Source organism: Planococcus citri, chromosome 5 (genome assembly GCF_950023065.1).
Source record: "Planococcus citri chromosome 5, ihPlaCitr1.1, whole genome shotgun sequence".
In the NCBI taxonomy this organism is placed as follows: Eukaryota; Metazoa; Arthropoda; class Insecta; order Hemiptera; family Pseudococcidae; genus Planococcus; species Planococcus citri.
This window is the reverse complement of record NC_088681.1, coordinates 38,710,873-38,734,728: the sequence shown is the minus strand read 5'-3', so window position 1 is coordinate 38,734,728 and position 23,856 is coordinate 38,710,873. Positions and strand designations below refer to the sequence as shown.

At 31.6% G+C, this 23,856-nt stretch overlaps 5 protein-coding genes across 6 annotated transcripts in view; all 5 read left to right on the top strand.

Moving 5' to 3' along the window:
* The window catches only part of LOC135849219 (lipase 3-like), a 32,807-nt gene extending 32,390 nt beyond the window's left edge, over positions 1-417 (top strand). For both annotated transcript variants that reach the window (XM_065369541.1, XM_065369542.1), the window contains exon 8: positions 201-417. In XM_065369541.1, coding sequence (XP_065225613.1) covers positions 201-362 — 162 coding nt within the window. In that variant the 3' untranslated portion in view covers positions 363-417. The remainder of the gene's footprint in view (positions 1-200) is intronic.
* A 2,193-nt stretch (positions 418-2,610) lies between these two features.
* On the top strand, positions 2,611-7,824 carry LOC135849208 (lipase member J-like). The gene is made up of 9 exons (XM_065369524.1): positions 2,611-3,017; positions 3,811-4,009; positions 4,101-4,215; positions 4,314-4,557; positions 6,013-6,174; positions 6,256-6,340; positions 6,422-6,564; positions 6,652-7,033; positions 7,131-7,824. The coding sequence occupies exons 1-9, from the start codon at positions 2,877-2,879 to the stop codon at positions 7,370-7,372; spliced, it is 1,713 nt and encodes a 570-aa protein (XP_065225596.1). The 5' UTR covers positions 2,611-2,876; the 3' UTR covers positions 7,373-7,824.
* Positions 7,825-10,710: 2,886 nt separating this feature from the next.
* Positions 10,711-14,473, top strand: LOC135849212 (lipase member J-like). Its single transcript, XM_065369533.1, has 8 exons — positions 10,711-11,095; positions 11,383-11,581; positions 11,684-11,798; positions 11,906-12,149; positions 12,502-12,663; positions 13,454-13,538; positions 13,638-13,780; positions 13,867-14,473. The coding sequence occupies exons 1-8, from the start codon at positions 10,973-10,975 to the stop codon at positions 14,308-14,310; spliced, it is 1,515 nt and encodes a 504-aa protein (XP_065225605.1). The 5' UTR covers positions 10,711-10,972; the 3' UTR covers positions 14,311-14,473.
* A 146-nt stretch (positions 14,474-14,619) lies between these two features.
* On the top strand, positions 14,620-18,148 carry LOC135849216 (gastric triacylglycerol lipase-like). The gene is made up of 8 exons (XM_065369536.1): positions 14,620-14,947; positions 15,169-15,367; positions 15,476-15,590; positions 15,686-15,929; positions 16,043-16,207; positions 17,196-17,280; positions 17,393-17,535; positions 17,672-18,148. The coding sequence occupies exons 1-8, from the start codon at positions 14,819-14,821 to the stop codon at positions 18,035-18,037; spliced, it is 1,446 nt and encodes a 481-aa protein (XP_065225608.1). The 5' UTR covers positions 14,620-14,818; the 3' UTR covers positions 18,038-18,148.
* Positions 18,149-20,115: 1,967 nt separating this feature from the next.
* LOC135849213 (gastric triacylglycerol lipase-like) lies at positions 20,116-23,670 on the top strand. The gene is made up of 8 exons (XM_065369534.1): positions 20,116-20,467; positions 20,671-20,869; positions 20,985-21,099; positions 21,235-21,478; positions 21,567-21,734; positions 22,670-22,754; positions 22,856-22,998; positions 23,127-23,670. The coding sequence occupies exons 1-8, from the start codon at positions 20,336-20,338 to the stop codon at positions 23,535-23,537; spliced, it is 1,497 nt and encodes a 498-aa protein (XP_065225606.1). The 5' UTR covers positions 20,116-20,335; the 3' UTR covers positions 23,538-23,670.
* The last annotated feature ends 186 nt before the right edge of the window (positions 23,671-23,856 follow it).

Below are 23,856 nucleotides of genomic sequence, written 5' to 3'. Positions count from 1 at the left end.
TTAAACTTTAAAACTAAAACATCAAACACTTTCTAATTTGGGAAAAAAAGTAAAAAATAATATAGGGAGAGAAACGGTATTTTTTTATATTTTTCAATAATACCCACATTTAATTATTTTTATTTCACAATTTTACAAAAAAAAATGGTATACTAAATGAATACCTTGATCTATAATTACATGTTTTCTATTATTTTCAGGATGTTCAAATGTTAGTTCAAGATTTACCAAATGTTTACGAAATTTTCAGAGTTCCTGTTCAACCATTTAACCATTTAGACTTCATATGGGCAGTAGATGCTAAAGTTTTAGTATACGACGAAACACTAAGAATATTAGATCATTTCAGTAAAAAACATTAACTTATTTATTTGTTGAAAATACCTATTAAAAAATGCATTTCGTTGTCGTTTTTAATCATTCGAGTGTATTATTTTGCACCCAAGTAACTATTGCACAAAGGTAAATATTATTTGCATTTCAGAAGAACAAAATGTGCTACGTATGTATTATGCACAATAAAATGGAGTAAGTACAGAACAGAGCAGACATATAAAAGTATATAAATAATCTCGTGACCATAAAATTCAAGAACACTGATCGCCCAATCAAAAACATCGAATTTTTTTCATTTCCATTCCAATTAAATCACTGATGATCTCAAAGGTCCGTTTCTCATGAGTCATACAGTAGACGTCAAAGACTTTGAATAATAAAATACATATTTTGCTAACATTTCGTAATTAGCCAGCGCGTAGGAGCTAGGTATGTGTACTTAGATGAATCAATGGAGATAATATCACTTTGCACATTTGCGTAGAACGTGTAAAACGTGATTTTATTAATTTTTATCTCAGTGACCATTGTGCTTTAAATGATTTTTATCGCTGTTGCGGTAAGTAGATATAAGTAGGTGCTTACCACTACATACTTAATCGTTGTTGATTTTTCTTTATTCCGCTATAATGAGGTCATTTTTGTGATTAATTGGTACAGTACGTTACAGATTTTCGGAAATTATGATTTATGGACAAAAAATTCGAATAGTACAAAGTTTAAAAAATACAAACTGTTTGCCAATAAGTAACAGTAGCCTGCTAAAATGTTTCTCTCGAGTTGAACTGTAAAAAATAAGTACATTCAAAAACAAATATTTTTCAAATTGAAAAAAAAATGTATATTTTGCCCTGAAAAGGCCTGGGGGACCACTTTACGTGGAAGATGACGAGGGAAGTGAAATGAAAATATACTGAAAAGTGACCCGAGAGTGACACGATAAAAAATTAATTCAGACAAATTCAAATTCTTCTTTAAAATTTTGAAACTTTTAACAAATTTTCATAAAACCAAACATACAAAAACGTAACCTTTGAATTAAATTTTAAACATTTATTTAAAAAAACGGATAAAATACTGCAAAATTGATTAACTATAGGTAACTTTTTTGAAAATCGAATCAAAAATGTTCCTTAAATATCATAAAATAAGTACCTATGACAATTTTATATCTATCATATTGTTTTCACCTTGTCTCTTACTTAAAACTCAAAAGGAAGAGTATGAAAAATGTGAAATTCTGTTTTCAATATGATTGTTCTTAGTAGTACAGTAGGTACTTAGTTTTTGAATGGCAAAACCATGCTTTGTGGCCCCCCCCCCGTAAAAGTTGAAAAAAATGAAAACTGACCCGTTCTATCAGATGTTTTCTCAATTACTAAATATAAGTAGGTATTGATTTTTCTTTTATCTCGGTAGTGAAAAGGAAAATTCAACATCAGACTTGAACTTCTAATATTTTAAAACGTACGTGGGTGCGTCGAATTTACTTTTATTTATTTTGATAAAAACCACTCAAATAATCACGTAAATACTTGAAAAAGATACACAAAATTTTTCAAAATATTTACATCAAGTAGGTAAGTAAGTAAATTGAGAATGTATCTCTTCATCAGCAACTCAAGATAGGTAGGTGTAGGTAGGTAGTAGGTACCTAAACATTTCGCAACATATATGTACTTACTTAGACGTGCAAACTCAAACAACATAATTATTTTAAAAATTACTTTTAATTATCTAGTCTCTTTGAATACCAAAAATTACGTCGAATTCTCAGAAATTTGATCACAGAGCCATGGGAAATTTTCAATCAAACGAATATGATTGATTATAAGTAAGCAGCTTATAGAGACCATTTCGAGGCATGTTTCATCTCGTGGAAAACATAATACTCGTAGGCTTAACAAAATCGAAAATCAATACAGACGAAACGCAGATAAACCATACAACAACAGGATGTACGATAATAATGGAAATATGCGAAAAATACGAAGTCTATGATTCAAGACACAATACCTACTCGTCGTATAGGTAATTGCATGATTATGCCACTATAACAACGAAGCCCAGATATCTCATTTCAGAATAGGAAATAAAACAGTTTCTTCAACTCGACGCAGCACGTTTTTTCCTCGTAATAGGGAAAAAATTTAAAAATCTCGATACAAAGAAAAACAATAAAAAAAAGTCACGTGGTAAAAATTTGCAAATAAGATATCGATTCATTCGGAAAAATACACTTAGCCTAGCTCATTTGTAGGGATTTGTTTCCACAACGTTGTTTCGTTGGCTCTTCTTTTCAACCTCGCCAATGATATAATTTCACCCGAAAGGGCAAATTTTTGATAGTAAAAACGTGCATTGAAATAACTATAGCGAGAAATGACTCATTGTTGTGTACGGAAAATGAAATCTCGATGATGCAGATAAGAATGTAATGTTATTTGATATCATTTTCATATATATAGAAGATCGGATTCGCGGAGGGTATCATTTCTGAAAATCTTTTTCAACTGAGAATACTTTTATTGTGTATAAAAATGACTATCGAGAAAATTTTCGGTTTAATTGTTTTTACGTTTGTAGTCATGAATTCTTGTGAGATTGACGCGTTTAGGGTTAGCAATTATTTCAAGGATTTGCAAGCTTCGGAAGCTGATTCGGATACGTATTTGACGCCGGTAAGTTTATTTTAATCAAATATTTATCTAAAATATTAGTTTTTTGCAAAATCTTTTTTTTTAAATGATTTTTTGAATTTTTTAAAATTATATTTTAATCAAAATATTATAATTTATCTACAATATCAATTTTTTAAAAATAGGTAATTTTCTTGAATTTTTAAAAATTATACTCGTAATTGAATAATTTAAAGTGAAAAAAAAATTACCTATTAAATTTGTGCGTTGATAAAAAAATGGAAAAAGTTTATTTCAAGGTGGCTGAAATTTAAATGATCAGCTGGTTTTTTTAATAATCAAAAAAAGTTGGCTATAAAAGCTCAGTCAAGTTGAACTTTTTTTCAATTCAAAATTTTTGTTTTCGGTGGATTTTTTTTGTAGTGCATAATCCTCGTCGCACCATTTATTTTGATGCAAATAAAATTCTTACAATAAAATTATATAAATATCAAGTCAAGTACTTCAAGTACCTACACTTACATTATTATCGATTTAATTTGAAATACAAATTATTTTCAATCATAAATGATTCTGTTATGTAACAAAAATCAAACCATTTCTCAATATTTTTCATTAAATAAACGGCGAGCGTAAATCGCAAGTAATAATATTAAATGAAGTTTGACCTTCGATAAGCTTATTCGATAAACGAACCATTCACATGGCATGGCATACCTTACGCAGTTCTACGTACTCACATGTACTATGTACATACATTACTGTACTTATTTCTTTAAAACGTCTCATACGACCATAATCAATCATTAACATACATATTTTTACGATAACACAGTTGCAAATCGTCAGAAAAAATGGATACCCAGGCGAAGCACATATTGTCGAATCCCAAGACGGGTATTTATTGGAATTGCACAGAGTACCTTATGGAAAAGCCGGACCAGGAATCAACAAAAGGATTCCAGTGTTTTTACACCATGGTTTACTCTGCTCCTCGATGGATTGGGTGATCAATGGACCTAATAAATCATTAGGTAAGGATGCTGATATTTTTCAAAAAAGCCAAAACATAAATTATAGGGATATAAAAGAAATGTAACTATAGCTTGATTTTTGTTTACACAGCTTACAGGTTGGCTGACGAAGGATACGATGTATGGCTCGCTAACGCGAGAGGAAATACTTTCTCGAGAGGTCATGTCAAATACTCTCCTCAACAAAGAGAATTTTGGGATTTCAGGTAAACTTTATTTCGAGACGTTTACTAATTCTTTCCCAATTAGAATTTTATAAAATGCTCTGATCCTAATTCAAAATGTTTCTATTTTGATTTTCTAGTTTTCACGAAATGGGTATCTACGACGTACCTGCAGCTATAGATCATATTTTAGCGACCACTGGTGAAGAACAATTAGTCTATATTGGACATTCTTTGGGAACAACTGTATTTTACGTGATGGCTAGTACTTTACCCGAATATAGTAAAAAAATCAAGTTCCATATTAGCATGGCTCCAGTAACGGCGATTCCTCATACAACCTCAGCTTTTAGATTACTGGTTCCTTATGCTCAGACGATCCACGTAAGTTGATCAGGCTTTAGAATATGCATTTAATTAATAAGACGAAAAATAATCGGGCTGAGAGTGGGAAATTAGACTACACCTTTTAAAAAATCCATCCAAATTTCCATCAAACTCTAGTGGGATATCAATTCCACACATTCCCACACATTCAAGGTGTTAACTACTCAGTTTTTCATTTCAACTCAAAATTCTTAAAATTAAAAAAAAACGCGCTATTTTTCAAAAAAATGCGAAAAAAACTCAAAAAAGTGATATAAAAAAAATAATGCTTCCAAAATAATTATTTTACCAGACAGTCTACAAACCAATAACTCTTGAAAACGGTTTTTCAAAAAGACCGAAAAAATTTTCAATCAAAAAATAAAATTATAGGTACTTATAATAAGGCTCTACTTATTTTAAAAACTAAAATTAAAATATTTTTGGGCTGAAAGTCGTTATAAAAAATTTTTAAAAATGTGAAAAATTCACATGAAGTAAGGTCGAAATGTCAAGATACGAGTAAAAGTATAGTTTTTCTATTTAAAACACACACAAAAAAAATTTAACGACCAAAAAAAACGTTCTTAAATCTTCCATAAAAATAATTTTTTGATTTAAAAAAAAATCACGATTGAGAATTTTACTTCTAAGAAAAATTTCTTCAAGTCATTTTTCATTTTTTTTTTAAAGATAGCGAGAAGAAAGTCTATGAAAAAAATTCAAATTTTAATGGGTGTAATGCAATCATTTTTTCACAATTTTTTTCCATTGACAGTCATTTTTATTGTAGTTCAAAATTCAAAACATTGACTGGTTTTATTGGCACACATTTGGAACCCCTGAAAAATCACTTTCGGCTAGCTCTATTCATTAATATGTCTGGAGTATGTCCTTCATTCTAATTCAAGTTTTCTCAAATTGTGAAGAAGGGTGACTAGGCAATGATGAGGAGGAGGTAGTGTTGGAAAAGAAGAGGAAGAGGGACCGAAAATTGTACATACCTACCTATATTTTCAATCCTATTTAGATACAAAAACTGTGAATGCAAACGATGGACTTGATAAAAAATTTTGAGTAAAAATTATTGTTGGGTTAAATAATATTGAGGAAGAAAAAAAAGAGGAGGGGGTTAAATTTCGAATTTCTCTCGCTCCTTTGAATATAAAGATGCAAACTTTAGCATTCGAACAGAATTTTTAAAAACGCATTTCGTTACATTTTCTCGTAGGTATATTTAGTTGCCTATGATGAATCGGTAGGAAAATACAGACGTGAATGATTCACTTCAAAATATACTTAGCATTAGATTTGTGTTACAAATGCATTACTTAGTATTCATACTTGGGGAATGCAGAGAGAGAGGTGGGGGAGGGGGGTACGAAAATTCTCTAGGTTTAGTCATTCATTGTGTTTTAAATTTGAAGTAGGCTCGAATATTAATCTAAATGTCTACAATTTTTTTCCACATAGGATATGTCAGACTGGTACAACAAAGGAGCCTTTTTAGAGCACGATTTAATGACCAAGATTTTCATGAAAATTTTCTGCGGTACAAAGATCTTCACCACTGATGTTTGCGAAAAATACATAATCTTCAGTTTCTTTGGAAAAGATCCAGATCAATTTAATAGCGTAAGTATTTCATTACTAATGATTTTTAAAGAGAAAAGAAAATTGAAAAAAAAACTCATAAAATTCATTTTATAATTTTAGAGCTTGGTACCAGTGATTTCGAGCAATGTGCCTGCAGGAACATCGGGTAAAAATATGATCCATTGTTCGCAACTCATCAGCAGTGGTAAGTAAAAATAAACTTTTCCAAAAAAAATCTTCCAAATAGACAGCAAGCTTATATCAATTTTTTTCATCTTTTCATCAGGTACATTCTCTTACTACGATTACGGAAAAGCTGAAAATATCAAAAGATACGGAGCTGTGATTCCTCCCAAATACAACATGAGCAAGATCAGTATACCTGTTAAAGTGTACTACGGTGAAAATGATGTTCTATCAACTCCCATCGTAAGTACCAAAATATTACCGATTCAAAATGACTCCTAATTTGACATTTCGTTCCATAAATCCACTAATCGAAATTGAATTTTTCAGGATACGAAATTAATGTACCAGAAAATCCCTAAACCATTGGGTCTGGTACGAGTCAACTTCGATAAATTCAACCACGTAGATTTCTTATGGGCCAAGGATGTAAATAGGCTTTTGAACGACGAACTGATCGAATTCATTCACAACTCGACCGATCATTTCAGTGGAATTGACTTCATTCGAGATACGGTTATGCAAGCTTTGGATACCAGACGTAAAACTCCTCCTCCAGTCAACGTACCTTTCGATGAAAAATCATTTTTCACCACGGTTGGAAATGAAATCAGTGGATTCTCTTCGTTACCCATGGACGCGACTGATTTAGCCAAGTATCCCAAATTCGTGCAAGAGAAAGCTTTTCTGGGAGTGAAACAAGTTACAAAAGGTTGGTAAAAACTCATACCTGATGAAACTTCATTTTAATCACAGCGTGTAAAAAGCTACGTATCTAATTTATGCTCATTTTTTCCCCCTTTTTAAAGAAATTGATAGCGCTATAAAAACTGCCAACAGTGCTATGGAAAGTGCCATATCAGACAGTATCAAACAAGTTCAAATTCACGGAGACAAATTCCGATCGACCGTGGAAGATACTGGAAATAAAGTTAGTCAAACTGTCAGCGAACAAATCGCCAATGCTCAGAATGCGGTTGAAAAAAGTACCAAAGAATTAGAAAGACAGATCAGAGAATCGATAGAAAAGCTAGGAAAAATACTAACGTAATTTAGTTCTTAGAAAATATGATTTCTAATACTTCGTTTTGCTAGTCTATTTTACTTAAAAAGTAATGGAGAGGGATGTGATATACCTATCTAGTTCAGTACATTTTGAGGCACATTTTTTATGCTAATTATGTACATGCTTTCATTTTCCAGTAGGTACTTACTTTTTGTATTTTTTTTTTCTAAATTTGAAAATAGATCCGGTTAGGTAAACAACATTAGGTTGATTTTTACAAACTAAAATTGAATTTTTCTTAGGTTCAAAAAGACTGATAATTTACATTATTTTAAATTTTTTTAAAAATACTAATAAATGAAATAAAACATTGAAGTGTACCTGCTATAAATTATCTATAATTCTATGTACCTACCTAAGTATCTACCTATAACTAGACTAGGTCATTTCTGTACAAATTTTTATACGATTTCAAAAATAAATGTTTTATGTAAAAACTTCGTTTCAATTCTCAAATAAAGGTAACAGCGATAAATCAGCTAAACATACAACAATATAATTGAATACTATTTTTTTTTAAATATGGGCTCTTGACATGCTCAGTTTTATGATCACGTAGGTACATGTGATGGATCAAAATATTCATTTTTCAAAAGTGATCATTCAATGATTCTTTTTTTGTTTTTCTGTTTTCTTTTTCAAAAATATGCCCCCCTAAAAAATAAATAAATAGGGTACCTAAATAATGTTCTCTCACTTTACTCAGACACTTCGGCTGAAATATTTTCAATTCGCTTATTCTCATTACCCAATTAAATTCGTTGGATCCCAAGTTGGTTCAATTTGAAATGCATCGTCCGATTCACAGATTAACTAAAATGAGAAATTTATTGAAAGTTCTTCGTATTTCTTATGACTAGGAGGATTCATGAAAAGAAAGAATATGAACATGAATGTATTAATTCAATCTAAATTCACGAAAAAATCAAGCAGCAAATTCATCTTGAGATCGTTTGAAAATAAAAGAAACGTTCACAAAACATTTTGAAAAAATGCAATAAATATAGCTTATGTAAACTAATTCTGTAAAATCAATGACAAATTGAAAAATTTGATGAAAAATTATCCAAGATAACAAAAAAATTGATATAATCTGGTCAAATTTGGTTGAATCGTGGAAAAGTCAGGAAAATTCGGCAAACATCCAAAGTAAAAATATTTACAGTAATAAAATACAAAAAGATGCCTTCAATTTCAGAAACAAATCTCACCTTTCCAAAAGAGAATACGCAAACATTAGGTACATTAGGGTGGATCGAAAAAAAAAACTAAAAAAAAAAATGTTGCAGGATTTTGACTAAATTTGATGGGAAACTTTATTTCGAGTTGCAAGTCTTTCAGAAAATTCTTTAGTGTCGGAGTACTTCTGGAAGGGGAGATATGAATCTTAAATAAGGTGTAATTTTCCAAGAAATCGTGATTTTTTTCACTCTAGCCCTTACCCAACCTGATTTGGGAAAAATAAGTCAATCCCAGAAGATAATATTTTAGATTCTGCGTCGACCTAGACCACTGAAAACAAAATCCAAGCCCTCACATTAATTAAGCCAAAACAACGAAAAATATCATTTCTAAAACTTGGTGAATATTTAGGAATACAATGGTACACAATTTTTTTGTCGTTATTGCAAATTCAAAAAAAAATCTAAAAAAATTTGATGTTTTTGGCTATTTTTCTAGATTTTTAAAATTCGCAAAACGACCAAAAAAATTAGCACCAATGCATTCCAAAATACTTCCCCAGTTTCTGAAAATAAATCTCTTGGGCTTAGTTATTGTAAAATATTTGAGACGAAAAAACACGAATTTACCCAAAAATAACTGATTTGCAAATTTTTAATGGCTTAGTATTGGACCTTGAAGTCGGTCTTGGATTTTGATGGCAATGACATAGGTCGACGCAGAATCTTAGATACTATCTTTCAGAACCGGTTCAATTTTCCCAAAACTGGTTGCGTAAGAGCTAGAGCGAAAAAAACTTGATTTTTTCGAAAATACCTCCTGTTTGAGGATCCATATCTCGTCTCCAGGACTACCTCCGAAGCTAAAACAAATTTTGAATGACTTTTAACTCAAAATGAAGGTCTCCGCTGAATTTGGTCAATATTTCCCAGCATTTTTTTTTCGCAATTCACCTTAACGTTAGGTATATAATACTTGTACTGTACACAAACAGGGTAAGTATTCCTACGTAAAATAGGCAAAATATCGCTTTACAGATTTGAGGCACCTCTAAAAAAAATCCCAGCTGAAGCAGAGAAAAGAATTTTCGATCTCTAATGCTTCATTAAATTTTCAAATCGATCAATGGACGACGGGAAACAGCTTAAAACGTACTTACCTATTTTACTTTCGGCTGGAATTTTTTTCGGGGACGGGGGGGATACAACAATAATCCATCATATAGTTTCTTAAATCTAAGAATGCACGAAAAATGAGAAAAAAAATCGAAATTTTAACAAATTGACCTAGAAAGCTAAAATTTGAGATAATCCTATTTCTGACCCACCCACCAAATCGATTGGAAACGGTTTCGAACTATTTTGAGCAGTTCTGGAACCTTCAGCAGATTTTTGAAACTTGAAATTTCCACAAAATTTCATCAAAGTGAAATTGAAAAGCCAAAATTCATTCAGCACTTTAATCTCAACATGTTGACGAGTCAGTCAACTGGAGGTCAGCGATTTTTTGGAAATTCAGATTTTCCGAAAAACGCCATAAGACCTCTCCAGATTGGTGCTTGTTAACGACCCACTTGACCGATTACACACCAGTTTTCTAAAATTGACGAGTTCCAGTTCGAAACCATATTTTTGCTCAGCACATTTTTATAATTGACAATTTGAAAAATTCACCCTTCCTCCGCCGTTTGACACGAAAAGCTGAAATTCAGTTCATACCCTGTTATCGACATTCCTCGTCGACCGCAGGTGGTTTCAAGTTGTTTTGGAGCCTTCAAAACAAATTTTTAATCGAGATAAAAATCTAAATCCTCGAGTAATTCTTTTTGTGAAATGACTTTTCAAAAATAATTCTTCAAAAATCTTGAACATTCCACAAAATAATCACGTAAACATTTCAGAGTAGATACTTATTTCAATCACCAAGTACTAACACTACAGAGTACCTTCAACTTCCAATTTCATAAACAAATCTCACCTTTACACTTTCCGAAGAGAAATACGCAAGTACGATTAGGTATAGGTATTAGGTACGCACATAAAATTTCTAACGTCAGAATATGAATCATTATAGGTTATTTATCGCACAGAAAATTAAATCTCAGATAACAAAAATTTATTTTAGCGAACGTTCATTAGATGAGAATTTTAGTGATTCGAAAGAATAATATAACGAGAAATTCTTCAGGTGGGTTAACTATTGACGATTTTCGCGAGAAAAACAATAAGGGATTTTGCAACTTTCTGATCTTTTTCCGAATAATGATTCACCATTTGATATGATTTTCTTATTTAAAAGAAACAAAATTGGCAAAAATTATCATTTCGAGTGTTTTATCCAACTTGTAATCAATATTTAAGCTAAACAGATTAAATACCTCGTCTACTCGTGCCTATAGTAGTGATGAATAAGTGTATTTTTGCGTTCGTTTTAACGTATTTTGCTTTGATTATCAGTAACCATAGAGTGGACTCGGGAATAATTAATTTATTCAAAAATGACAACGTGGACACATATTTGACACCGGTAAGTAATCAAGATGAAAGAATAGTTTCTAATAACGCCCATCCAATGAATTCTCGTCCTTAAGTTTTCGAAAAATGATCGAAACTGGCTGAAATTTTCAAAACATTCACGTCAGCCTCCCTCAAGTACCCTTAGAATAAAATTTTTCAGATCTGTAGTTTTCTATGGTTTTCATAAGAAAACAACAACATTTATCATACTTTTAAGAAGTGATTTCTTTACTCCATCACTTCACACAAACCATTGTGATCGGGTCGTATTAAAACCAATGCAATATTTTATAACAGCTGCAAATTATTAAAAAACACGGATACCCCAGCGAAGCACACACAGTCGAGTCTCAAAATGGATACATTCTGGAACTGCATAGGATTCCTTATGGAAAATCAGGACCAGGAGGCAACAAAAGGATTCCTGTTCTCTTACATCATGGAATACTTTCTTCTTCGATTGATTGGCTGATAGATGGGCCCAATAAATCGTTAGGTAAGATAGAAACCGTACGATAACTAACCTACACATTTATCGAAAAATGTCCTCAAATGGTGACTCGAAACGAAAGAATGAGAATGTCAAATTCATATCTAGGTTACAGATTGGCAGATGAAGGTTATGATGTGTGGATGGCAAATGCTCGTGGAAACACGTTTTCAAGACACCACACCAAATACAACCCCAGCCAAAGAGAATTTTGGAATTACAGGTAAATTTTCCCATCAATTTATCATACATATTTTATCGACTCGCTATATTTTTACAAATTGATAGTAGATATTTCAAAAGAAAACATTCGTATATTTTATGATTCAGTTTCCACGAAATGGCATTCTATGACTTACCTGCGGCAATTGATCATATTTTGATGACCAACGGAGAGGAACAATTGGTCTACATCGGTCATTCTTTGGGAACAGCTGTATTCTACGCAATGGCTTCCATTTTACCTGAATATAACAAAAAAATCAAGTTTCAAATCAGTTTGGCTCCTGTAAGCGCAATTCCGCATGCCACCTCAGGAGCTAGATTGCTGGTGCCACATGCTAAAACGATCGACGTGAGTTGAAGAATAAAACATATTTTTTCAAAATATTTTCACATCATTTCGTTCTGAAGAAAATTAGTGAGAAAAGAATGCAGGTCCTATTGATGATAGGGTGTCCCATTAAGCATTTGAAATCTGATTGAACTCAAATTTGAATGAAAGTAGAAGCTTGATGAAACACTCTATACCTATCCATGGGAAAAATAAATCACTAAAATAAATTCTAAAATTAAAATATTTACTCGAACACTCAAATAATGACTCATTGTCATGATTCATCAACGTCATCATCATCATCATCATAATCATATTACCTAATACTTATTTATCAATTACTAATCCATGTGCGTAATTTAATGAACAGAAAGCGATAGATTGGTATGGCAAAGGAGCCTTTTTAGAGCGTGATTTGATGACTAGAATCATGATGCCAATTTTCTGCGGAGGTGGAAAGATAACTGGTGACGTGTGCAAGAAATTCATGCTTTTCGGCGTTTTTGGTAAAAATCCGGAGCAGTTTGATGATGTAAGTATATTTCATAAGCTGAGTCCTTTTGAATAGGGCTGAACGCGAAACATTTTTTAAAAAGCAATAGGCTATGGGTGCGAAATTTCGAAAAATTCCTAAAAATACCTAAGTACGTGTAGGTAAATATTCAGTCCATCTGAGGAAATCAGTTTTCATTTTGGGGTGAAACAGTTTTCAGAATTAGAGTACTACTCTTAAAAACTTACAATTTGATAACCATACCACTTTTTTTGGAGAGCATGAATTTTTTTCATTCTCCCTTTTTTTGAAAAAAAAAAACAACTTCTTCAAAAATACCTACCCGAAAAGTTCTAATTGTGACGAAAGAATTAAAAAGTGCACTTGAAGACATAATTCTATAGAGCAATTTTTTCAGGACTTGAACCCCCCCCCCCATCAAACATTTAAAATAAATTAAAAATTATATCACCTGCCACATACCTACCTATCGTTTGTTATGTTTTCAATAACATTGATCGATCAATTTTTTTGATACTGGCTGGCTTCATAGGTTTCATTAAGCTAAGCTCCCAATTTTATTGAGAGGGGTTTTAAAAGCTGATTTAATTTTTAAAAAATTGAAAAGTTTTAAACACATTTTAATTTTTATTTCCCATCTAAATATCAAAAAAAAAAAGATTCGAAAAAAATTTCCAGTGGTTCAGCCTCAAGCTATAATCCTCTGGTTGCAATAGTATTTTGGAGAATTGTAGTGATAATTTCGCCCCAAATATTGATCCATTCACATAAAATTATCACTAGTGTTTCATTTTTCTCTCATTTTCAGAGCTTGCTTCCATTAATTTCAAGTAACTTTCCAGCCGGAACGTCTAGTAAAAATATGATTCATTGTTCCCAACTGATAAGCAGCGGTGAGTTCATTTCTATTTCACAAAAATCAACCACCCATGTAGAAAAATCACCCGAACGAGTATAAATTCGTAAATTTTCTCTGATTTCTCATTTGACAGGAACATTTGCCCAGTATGATTACGGAAAAGATGAGAACATCAAAAAATACGGTTCACCCATTCCCCCAAAATACAACATAAACAAAATCAGCGTGCCAATTAGACTTTACTACAGTGATAATGATCTCTTATCGCCTCCTTTGGTAAGTAACAAAATTTTCTATCCAAACATCTGCTTGATCAAATGAAGTAAAATAAAGGATTCTCTAACAAATTAAAAAATTTTCAGGATACAAAAATACTATACCAAAGAATAACCAAACCTTTGGGTCTGAAACGAGTCAACTTGGATAAATTCAGCCACACAGATTTCTTATGGGCAAAAGATATCAATACGCTTTTAAACGATGAAATAATCGAATTCATTCGTAACGCGACCGATTTCGAGAACGGATCTGATTTCATTCGAGAAACTGTCACACAAGCTTTGGACATCAGAAGCAAAACCCCTCCTCCAGTCAACGTACCATTCGATGAAAAATCATTTTTGAAAAACCTTGGCAAAGACTTCGTAGGTGACACTTTGGAGACAATAGACAACGCAGTGGGAAATATTATATCCAACAGTATTAAGAAAATCCAAGCCGGAGGAGAAAAGGTTAAATCATATGCTGAAAATATTCTGGATAAAATTAAAAGGAAAGCCAAAAGTTTGAAAGACTTCATAGGATAAGTATACCTAATAGGTACCTATTGTATTGTTATAAATTCTCCTGATCTCACCACAATTTTTTCAAATATGTAAATGTACTCGTATTATCAAAATGTAGGTTATATCTTTTCGTTGTTGATGTTGTTGTTTTAATAAAATTATAATAAAATATCCGCACAATTTAGCTATATGATGCCTTTTTACATAATATCGATTCAATAAAAATCTAATTAACATTTTAAGCAAAGTCATCATATCACGAACCAAAGATTATTCATTGATAAGATAACGAAAGTATACGTAAAATGTAACAATAATTTCTGACTATTCTGACTGAATCCCAAGAAAAAGAAATTTTCTGACGAAAAAGGTATTTCAAATCGTTGTAACAGGAAATCCCGATAATTATCGCAATAGGAAGGAAGACACAAATATATTTCTTTTTTTCATTATGTATTTAAGATAGCACAATTCATAAAAATGCTCATTGAAGTATTTTACTCAACTTTGTGTACTCAGATCAGTCAAAATGATGCATCAGTGTATTTTCGTGTTCATTTTTACGTATTTCGCGTTGATAGCAAATATTCGCGGATTAGATTCAGAATTTAGTGACTCGCAAGCTTCACTTGACAATTTAGATGCTGATTTGACACCGGTAAGTTTTTACAATATTATTTCTTCAAGTGTATAGCCTATCAATAAACATTTAAAAAAAAAAAAAAAATATGTACCTTACCTACATATTTATGTTTTTGAATGGAAATTTTTCACGAAAATTAATTTTTTTAAAGAAAACAAACTTTAAAAATCAGTTGTTATCCACCCAGATGAAAAAAATATAGTTACCTACCTAATGAGCGTACCTAATTATAACAGTTGCAAATTATCAAAAAATATGGATACCCCAGTGAAGCACATGCAGTTGAGACAACAGACGGATACATCTTAGAATTGCATAGGATTCCTTACGGAAAAGCAGGACCTGGAAATAAGAAAAAGGTTCCAGTATTTTTACACCATGGTTTACTCGGCTCCTCAATGCATTGGGTTATCAATGGGCCCAACAAATCATTAGGTATAGTAATCAACACATTATTGTTTAAAAATTCTATACCTAAAAGTTGAAAAAAATAATATGCAGAAATTAGCAAAAGTCATGTATTTCGTACCTATACGTCTTTAGGCTACAGATTGGCAGACGCAGGTTACGATGTATGGATGGCAAATGCTCGCGGAAACACATTTTCAAGAAAACATGTCGAGTATAACCCATACCAAAAAGAGTTTTGGAATTACAGGTAAATCAATTTTTGTGACCTATTTTCAATTTTATACTACATACGAAGTAGGCTGGCCTATTTTAATTCAAAAATCTCCGTTGCATGTTTGTTAGTTTCCACGAAATAGCTTTATATGATTTACCAGCAGCAATCGATCACATTTTGGAGACCACTGAAGAAAAGCAATTGATCTACATTGGATATTCAATGGGAACAGCTGTATTTTACGCGATGGCGTCCACTTTAACCGAATATCAGGAAAAAATCAAATTTCAAATCAGTTTGGGTCCTGTTAGTGCTATTCCACATTCAAACTCTGCAGCAAGATCGCTAATTTCGTACATGAATCAGATCGATGTGAGTTGAACTATAGTAGACCTATATCTATAAACAAAAGTATTTTAAATTATCAGTAGTCATCACCTACACATAATCAATACTAACGGATAAAAACATGATTTCATCAACAGAAATTAGCAGGATTGTACAGCAATGGGGCCTTTATGGAGCGCGATTTAACAATGAAAAACTTCGGACCTTTTTTTTGTGGTCCTGGTACATCAAATAACGAGAATTATTGCAAGAAATACATTTTCTTTAGCGTTTTTGGAGAAAGTCCGGAACAATTTGATGATGTGCGTATTTTACTTCCCTCATTACTTACTAACAAAGTTATGCAGTAAGATCGAAGAATCTACATTAATCGAATCAATTGGTAAAAAAAAATGCGGCTTAAAAAAACAGCTGAATTGCACTAAAGAAATAAACGGACTAGGTTTAAACTGTGCATATAATACAGATGACAAAATAATATTACAAGCGATTTTCAAGGTGCCAAGGACTTTTAAATGTATCAAGTGGTTCTCAAACATAGACTGATGATTCATCAAAAAATGAAAATAGCCAGATATTCACTTGAAAAAAAAATTTAGTAAAATCTATGCAGTAAGCATGTACATATTAAGTACTTGGACCATACAAAATTGAAATTTTTTGGAAAAAATCACCAGTTTTTAGTACTATAACTTAATTACCTTGATTATCCGGAAATATGATTCCATCACCTTAAAAAAGTGTATCACACATATTTGTAATGTAGGTAATTAACCAAGTTCACCTTATTCATCAAAAAATGATTTCAGATGTAAATAATATGGTTTCGATTTCAACAAAAATTGACATACCAATAGGTACCAAATTCCATCATTTTCTGCCAACCTGGAACTTTCGAAATATTTATGTAGATTTTTCTCATTATTTTTAACAAGCCCAATAAAAATTGACCTGGTGAATGCAGTTTCAATTTTAAACAGTCGTTTAGCATCCTCCTCATAAAATTCATTCCTTCAGTGTAGCATAGAAAGTTAGAAACACATTTTGTGTTGCGATTTTTGTGGCATCTTGCAGGTACCTAAATGAGTCCAAGTGATTTTACACAAATTTTGGAATCATCCATTTGACAGAAATTTAGTTCATTGAATTTTTTTTTTGCTTGAAAATTGATGAGAAAGTTGGTATACTTACCCAAAGGATTTCTATAATGTAGTTTACCTACCTCGTTTCTAGTCAAATAATTTGTACCTATAGGTACTTTATCTTTATGATAGGTAATCATCTTTTCAGAATTTACTTCCAGTGATTTCAAATAATTTTCCTGCGGGGACATCGTGTAAAAATATGATCCACTTTTCTCAATTGATCAGTAGTGGTGAGTTCTATTGAACATTCATTATATAAAAATTTGTCTAAAAGAGTAAAAATTCACATATCTCATAGGTGTGTAGATACAAATTATTAGGTACTGATTTTCCATTTTACAGGCACGTTTGCCCAATTCAATTACGAAGAGGATGAAAATATGAGAAAATACGGTTCCGCCACTCCTCCTGAATACAACATAGATAAAATCAGAGTGCCTATGAGACTTTACTATAGCGATAATGATCTGCTTTCAACTCCCTTAGTAAGTTACAGTTACAAGTAACAATATTTTAATTTTTTGTCAAAAATGAAAAATATAATGAAATAGAATTGAAATAAGAAACAGGAGTTTTCAGCTTTTGCATTATTCACCACCCAAATATTATGATTTTTTTCAGGATACAAAACTATTCTACCAGAAAATCGCCAAACCTTTGGGCTTGAAAAGAGTCAACTTGGATAAATTCAACCACATTGATTTCTTATGGGCAAAGGATATTAATCGACTTTTAAACGACGAAATAATAAAATTTATCAATAATTCGACAAATCACAATAGCAACAATGGCAGTTCTAATTTCATTCAGAATACCATCACTGAAGCTTTGGATACGAGAAAAAATACACCTGTTCCGGTAAACGTGCCTTTCGACGAAGAATCATTTTCAAATAATATTGGCAAAGACTTCTTAGCCAATGTTTATAAAAACTTCATTCAAGCTATATTTGGAACTTTACTGAAGGGATGGACAATGAAAAAATAATATGTATATGAAACTTATTTTTTTATTCGTCATTTAAAATGTTTGTTTTATATTTTTGTACAATTTAAACCCTAATGCATATAAAATATGTGATTAAAATCAACTCTTTGATCTCGTGGAAGTATTTCTCATTTGGCTCAGAATGTTTAGATCAAATTTGTCATACCGGCAATTCGTTTCCTATTTACAGGAAACGATGAATGGCTTTCTCCTTTTACACAAGCTAAGCTATTTTTTGCTTGCTTGTTTTCCGGCCCACGGTCCTCGTGGCTGCCCATAGTTTTAGACGAATGTCTACATCGTTATTCAGTCGCGATGATACTCCCGTATTAATTAATCGTAAATGCAATCATGGTGTAAAGTACATAAATAGGTAACACTTGGAGACTATAGACAACGCAGTGGGAAATATTACTTATATCCAACAGTATTAAGAAAATCCAAGCCGGAGGAGAAAAGGTTAAATCATACGCTGAAAATATTTTAGATAGAATTAAAAAGAAAGCCAAAAGTTTGAAATACTAGGTAATATCTTTTTGTTGTTGATGAGGTTGTTTTACTAAAATTATAATATAAAATATCTCGCACTTCAGCTGTGATGCCTTTTTACATAATCTCGATTCAATAAAAACATAATTCAACAACACAGTAGTCGTCGTATCACTAAGGCTACTATAAACTTCGTTATGGGTAAGGACAGCCGCCATTGCACATCCAAGAAATGGATAAACATGTTATCTTATCATACGTATGCATACAATTATTCGTGTATAAAATGCAACTTTTTCGATTGTTCGCGGGTTCGGATGAACTTTCATGAGGTCTCAAATTAAAGACGATGAAATTCCCTATCGATTGGTGTTAAATTTTTATCATTTCGCGTAAAAATAACGATTTTATGAATACTTTTTATTTTACTGATTTTTGCATACTACGTACGTCATCTTTAAACTGAAAATACTCGAAATTTTCAGTGGACACATAGGTATTTTAATACAGCAAAATGTTCGTTATTTTATCCTCTTTAGAATGAGCTATTACCGAAAGCTCTACATGCAACCGTTCAAAAGTTTTCGAAGTTTTAAGTTGCGAAAACAAGTTGCGGATGGTAAGTATTGAACTTTGAACTAATATTACTCGAAATTTTCAGTGGACACATAGGTATTTTAATACATCAAAATGTTCGTAATTTTATCCTCTTTAAAATGGTTGTTTACCGAAAGCTCTACCTTCAACCGTTCAAAAGTTTTTGAAGTTCAAAGTTGCGGAAAGTGGTCAAATTGTGTTATTACAGTTATCATGTGTTATCAGTAAGTTATAGTTTTGATCAGTAACCACTTTTCGCAACTTTGATCTTCGAAAACTTTTGAACGGTTGAAGGTAGAGCTTTCGGTAAACAACCATTTTAAAGAGGATAAAATTACGAACATTTTGATGTATTAAAATACCTATGTGTCCACTGAAAATTTCGAGTAATATTAGTTCAAGGTTCAATACTTACCATCCGCAACTTGTTTTCGCAACTTAAAACTTCGAAAACTTTTGAACGGTTGCATGTAGAGCTTTCGGTAATAGCTCATTCTAAAGAGGATAAAATAACGAACATTTTGCTGTATTAAAATACCTATGTGTCCACTGAAAATTTCGAGTATTTTCAGTTTAAAGATGACGTACGTAGTATGCAAAAATCAGTAAAATAAAAGTATTCATAAAATCGTTATTTTTACGCGAAATGATAAAAATTTAACACCAATCGATAGGGAATTTCATCGTCTTTAATTTGAGACCTCATGAAAGTTCACCCGAACTGGCGAACAATCAAAAAAATTACATTTTTTATATGGAAAGTTATATGCATACAGATGCATTCTAATGTTGTTGTGTTCAAGGTTGGATGCAAGATGTCGGCTGTCCTTACCTGTATGAAATTATAGTAGCCCTAGTATCACAAGCCAAAAATTATTCATTGATAAGATAACGAAAGTTCGTACCATACCCAAACAAAATTCATTTAGCCGGACTTTAATAAGATAAATATACGTGCTTAGTGCCTACACTATCTACTACGTAACAATAATTTCTGACGTAAAACCGTTATCTGTAATCTGGGATTCAAAAAATTGAATCCCACGAAAAAGAAATTTTCTGACGAAAAAAGTATTTCAAATCATTGCAACGGAAAATCCCGATCATTATCTCATTCGAGAAATAATTTTTTTTTCATATTTAAGATAGCACAAATCATAAAAATGCTCATTCAAATATTTTACTCAACTTTGTGTACTCAGATCAGTCAAAATGGTGCATCAGTGTATTTTCGTGCTAATTTTTACGTATTTCGCGTTGATAGCAAATATTCGCGGATTAGATTCAGAAATTAGTGACTCGACACAAGCTTCATATGATAATTTAGATGCTGATTTGACACCGGTAAGCTTTTACAATATTTTTTTCATGTGGACATCTAGTCTATCAATAAACTTTTTTTTTTATAAAAAAAAGATAAATTCTATTTTTGAATGGAAATTTTTCACGAAAATGTTATTTTGTGAAGAAAACAAGCTTTAAAAAATTAATTTTTATCCACTGAGATGAAAAAAATATAACCTAATAAGAGCACATTATTACAACAGATACAAATTATCAAAAAATATGGATACCCCAGCGAAGCACATGCAGTCAAGTCAAAAGACGGATACATCTTGGAATTGCATAGGATTCCTTACGGAAAAGCAGGACCTGGAGATAAGAAAAGGATTCCCATTTTTTTACACCATGGGTTGCTTTCCTCTTCGATTGATTGGATAATAAATGGACCCAATAAATCATTAGGTAGGTGTAGTATAGACCACACACAATTGTTTAAAAAAACTATAAAATTTGAAAAAAAAAATACACAGAATTAGCAAAAGTCATGAATTTACATATCTACCTTATGTGCTTGTAGGATACAGATTGGCAGACGAAGGTTACGATGTATGGATGGCAAATGCTCGTGGGAATACATTTTCAAGACAACATGTCAAATATAGTCCAAAGCAAAAAGAGTTTTGGAATTACAGGTAAATCTTATACATAATACATATTATCATTTTTTTTGTTTTTTTGATAAAATTTTGTTACCTATTTTCAATTTATGGCATTATGAAGTGGTCTGGCCTATTCTAATTCAAAAATCTCCGTTACATGTTCATTAGTTTCCACGAAATGGCTTTCTACGATTTACCAGCAGCTATCGATCACATTTTGGAGACCACTGAAGAAAAGCAATTAATCTACATTGGATTTTCAATGGGAACAACTGTATTTTACGCGATGGCGTCCACTTTACCCGAATATCAGAAAAAAATCAAATTTCAAATCAGTTTGGCTCCTGTTAGTGCTATTCCACACACAAACTCTGCAGCTAGATTGCTAATTTCATACGTGGACCAGATCAATGTGAGTTGAAATATTAACAAAAGTATTTAAATTATCACTCGTCACTTATAATCAATATTAATGGATAGAAATACGATTTCATCAACAGAAAGCAGCAGATTGGTACAGCAATGGAGCTTTTTTGGAGCACGATTTGATAGCCAAAACTTTGGGACCTTTTTTCTGCGGTGCCAGTAATACATCAAATAACGATAACTTTTGCAAGAAATACATTTTCTTTGGCATTTTTGGAAAGAATCCGGAACAGTTTGACGATGTGAGTATTTTATTACACTCATTACTGATCGAAAAGCCTACACCAATCGAATCAATTTTTAGCTGAATAGGTAAAAAAAAATTAGCGTAAAGAGACAGAATGCTCGAAAATTCGTAACACTAAATTGCACAAGAAAAATAAAGGTACTTGGTTTAAAATGTATACAGACGAAAGAATAACAATACAAGCGATTCTCAAGTGTCAAGGTCTTTTAAAAATGTATCAAGTATCAAGTGGTTCTCAGACATGAACCAATGATTCACCAAAAAAGCAAAATGGCCACTTGAAAAAAAATTGAGTAAAAGCTACACATGTATAGTATCGACTATGAAAAATGAAATTTTTTGGAACAAAAAAAATGACCAGTTTTTAGTGCTCTATAACATTAATTATCCTGATTATCCGGAAATTTTATGATTTCATCACCTTAAAAAAAGTTTATCACACATATTCGTAATGTAGGTAATTGGGTATAGGTAAGTTGTAAAACAATAAAAACCAAGTTCACCTTATCCATCAAATAATCATTCAGATGTAAATATGATTTCGATTTCAATAAAAATTGGCAGTCTTAAAAAGTAGTATGTTCAGAAATCTCTTAATTTCAATAAGCTATAATTAATATTTTGAATTTAGACAAATTAAAATATATATATAAAAATAATGATTACAGTCATACTATCCCCCCCCCCCCGACATGTCTATTTCTATCATTTTTTTGTCAATATTTGGAATTTCTGAAATAAAAATTTTTCTATCATGAAAACTGTTTCAATTTTCCACAGTTGTAGGAAAATGAGTTCAAGTAATTTTACATAAATTTTGGGGACACCCAGTTGAGAGAAATTTCAACTAAATACTTCTAAAAATATTTCATTGTTTTTTAATTTTTTTTTTTACTTTCTGTACTTACTTTATGATTATTATTTTTTCAGAATTTACTTCCAGTGATTTCAAATAATTTTCCTGCAGGGACATCGTGTAAAAATATGATCCACTTTTCTCAATTGATCAGTAGTGGTAAGTTTTTTTAAACGTCTATTATATAAAAAGTCTAAAAGAGTAAAAATTCACAGATAAGTAGGTAGATGTAAATTAATTACCGATTTTCCATTTTACAGGAACGTTTGCCCAATTCAATTACGAAAGGGCTGAAAATATGAAGAGATACGGTTCCTACATTCCTCCCAAATACAAAATCAACAAAATCAGAGTGCCAATGAGATTTTACTACAGCGATAATGATCTGCTTTCAACTCCATTAGTAAGTAACAACATTTTAATTTTTTATCAAAAAAAAAAAAAAAGAGATGAAATGAAATTGAAATAAGAAACAGAATTTTTCAGCTTTTGCATTAAGTATTTAACGCTGAAATATTATGATTTTTTCAGGATACGAAACTATTATACCAAAACATAGCCAAACCTTTGGGCTTGAAAAGAGTCAATTTGGATAAATTCAGCCATATTGATTTCTTATGGGCAAAGGATATCAATCGACTTTTAAACGACGAAATAATAGAATTCATCAATAATTCGACGAATCACAATAGCAAAGGCAGTTCTAATTTCATTCAGAATACCATCACTGAAGCTCTAGATACGAGAAAAAATACACCTGTTCCGGTCAACGTGCCTTTCGACGAAAAATCATTTTTGGTTAATGTTGGCAAAGACTTCTTAGGCAATGTTTATGACAACATTGATAACGCGGTGGGAAACGCTATATCTGATAGTATTAAGAAGATTCAAGCTGGCGGAGAGAAAATCCGAACATATTTTGAAGATTTACTGAAAGGATGAACAAGATAAAAATAATTTATGTAACTTATTTTCTTTATTCATAATTTAAAATGTTTGTTCCTTTTTTTACTTTTGTACGACTGAACCCCTAACGCACATAAAATATGTAATTAAAATCAACTCTTTGATCTCATGGAAGTTTTTCTCTTTTTGCGCAGTATCTACTCCTGCCAGAAACCATCCCAATTTACGTCAAAAATCAACATCCACGAAATAAACGTTCATTTAGAGTATAAACTATGACGTATGAATCTTAAATTCATATCAAAAATACTACTTTCAAATACAACGTAGGTACCTACATATTTTAAATTTAACG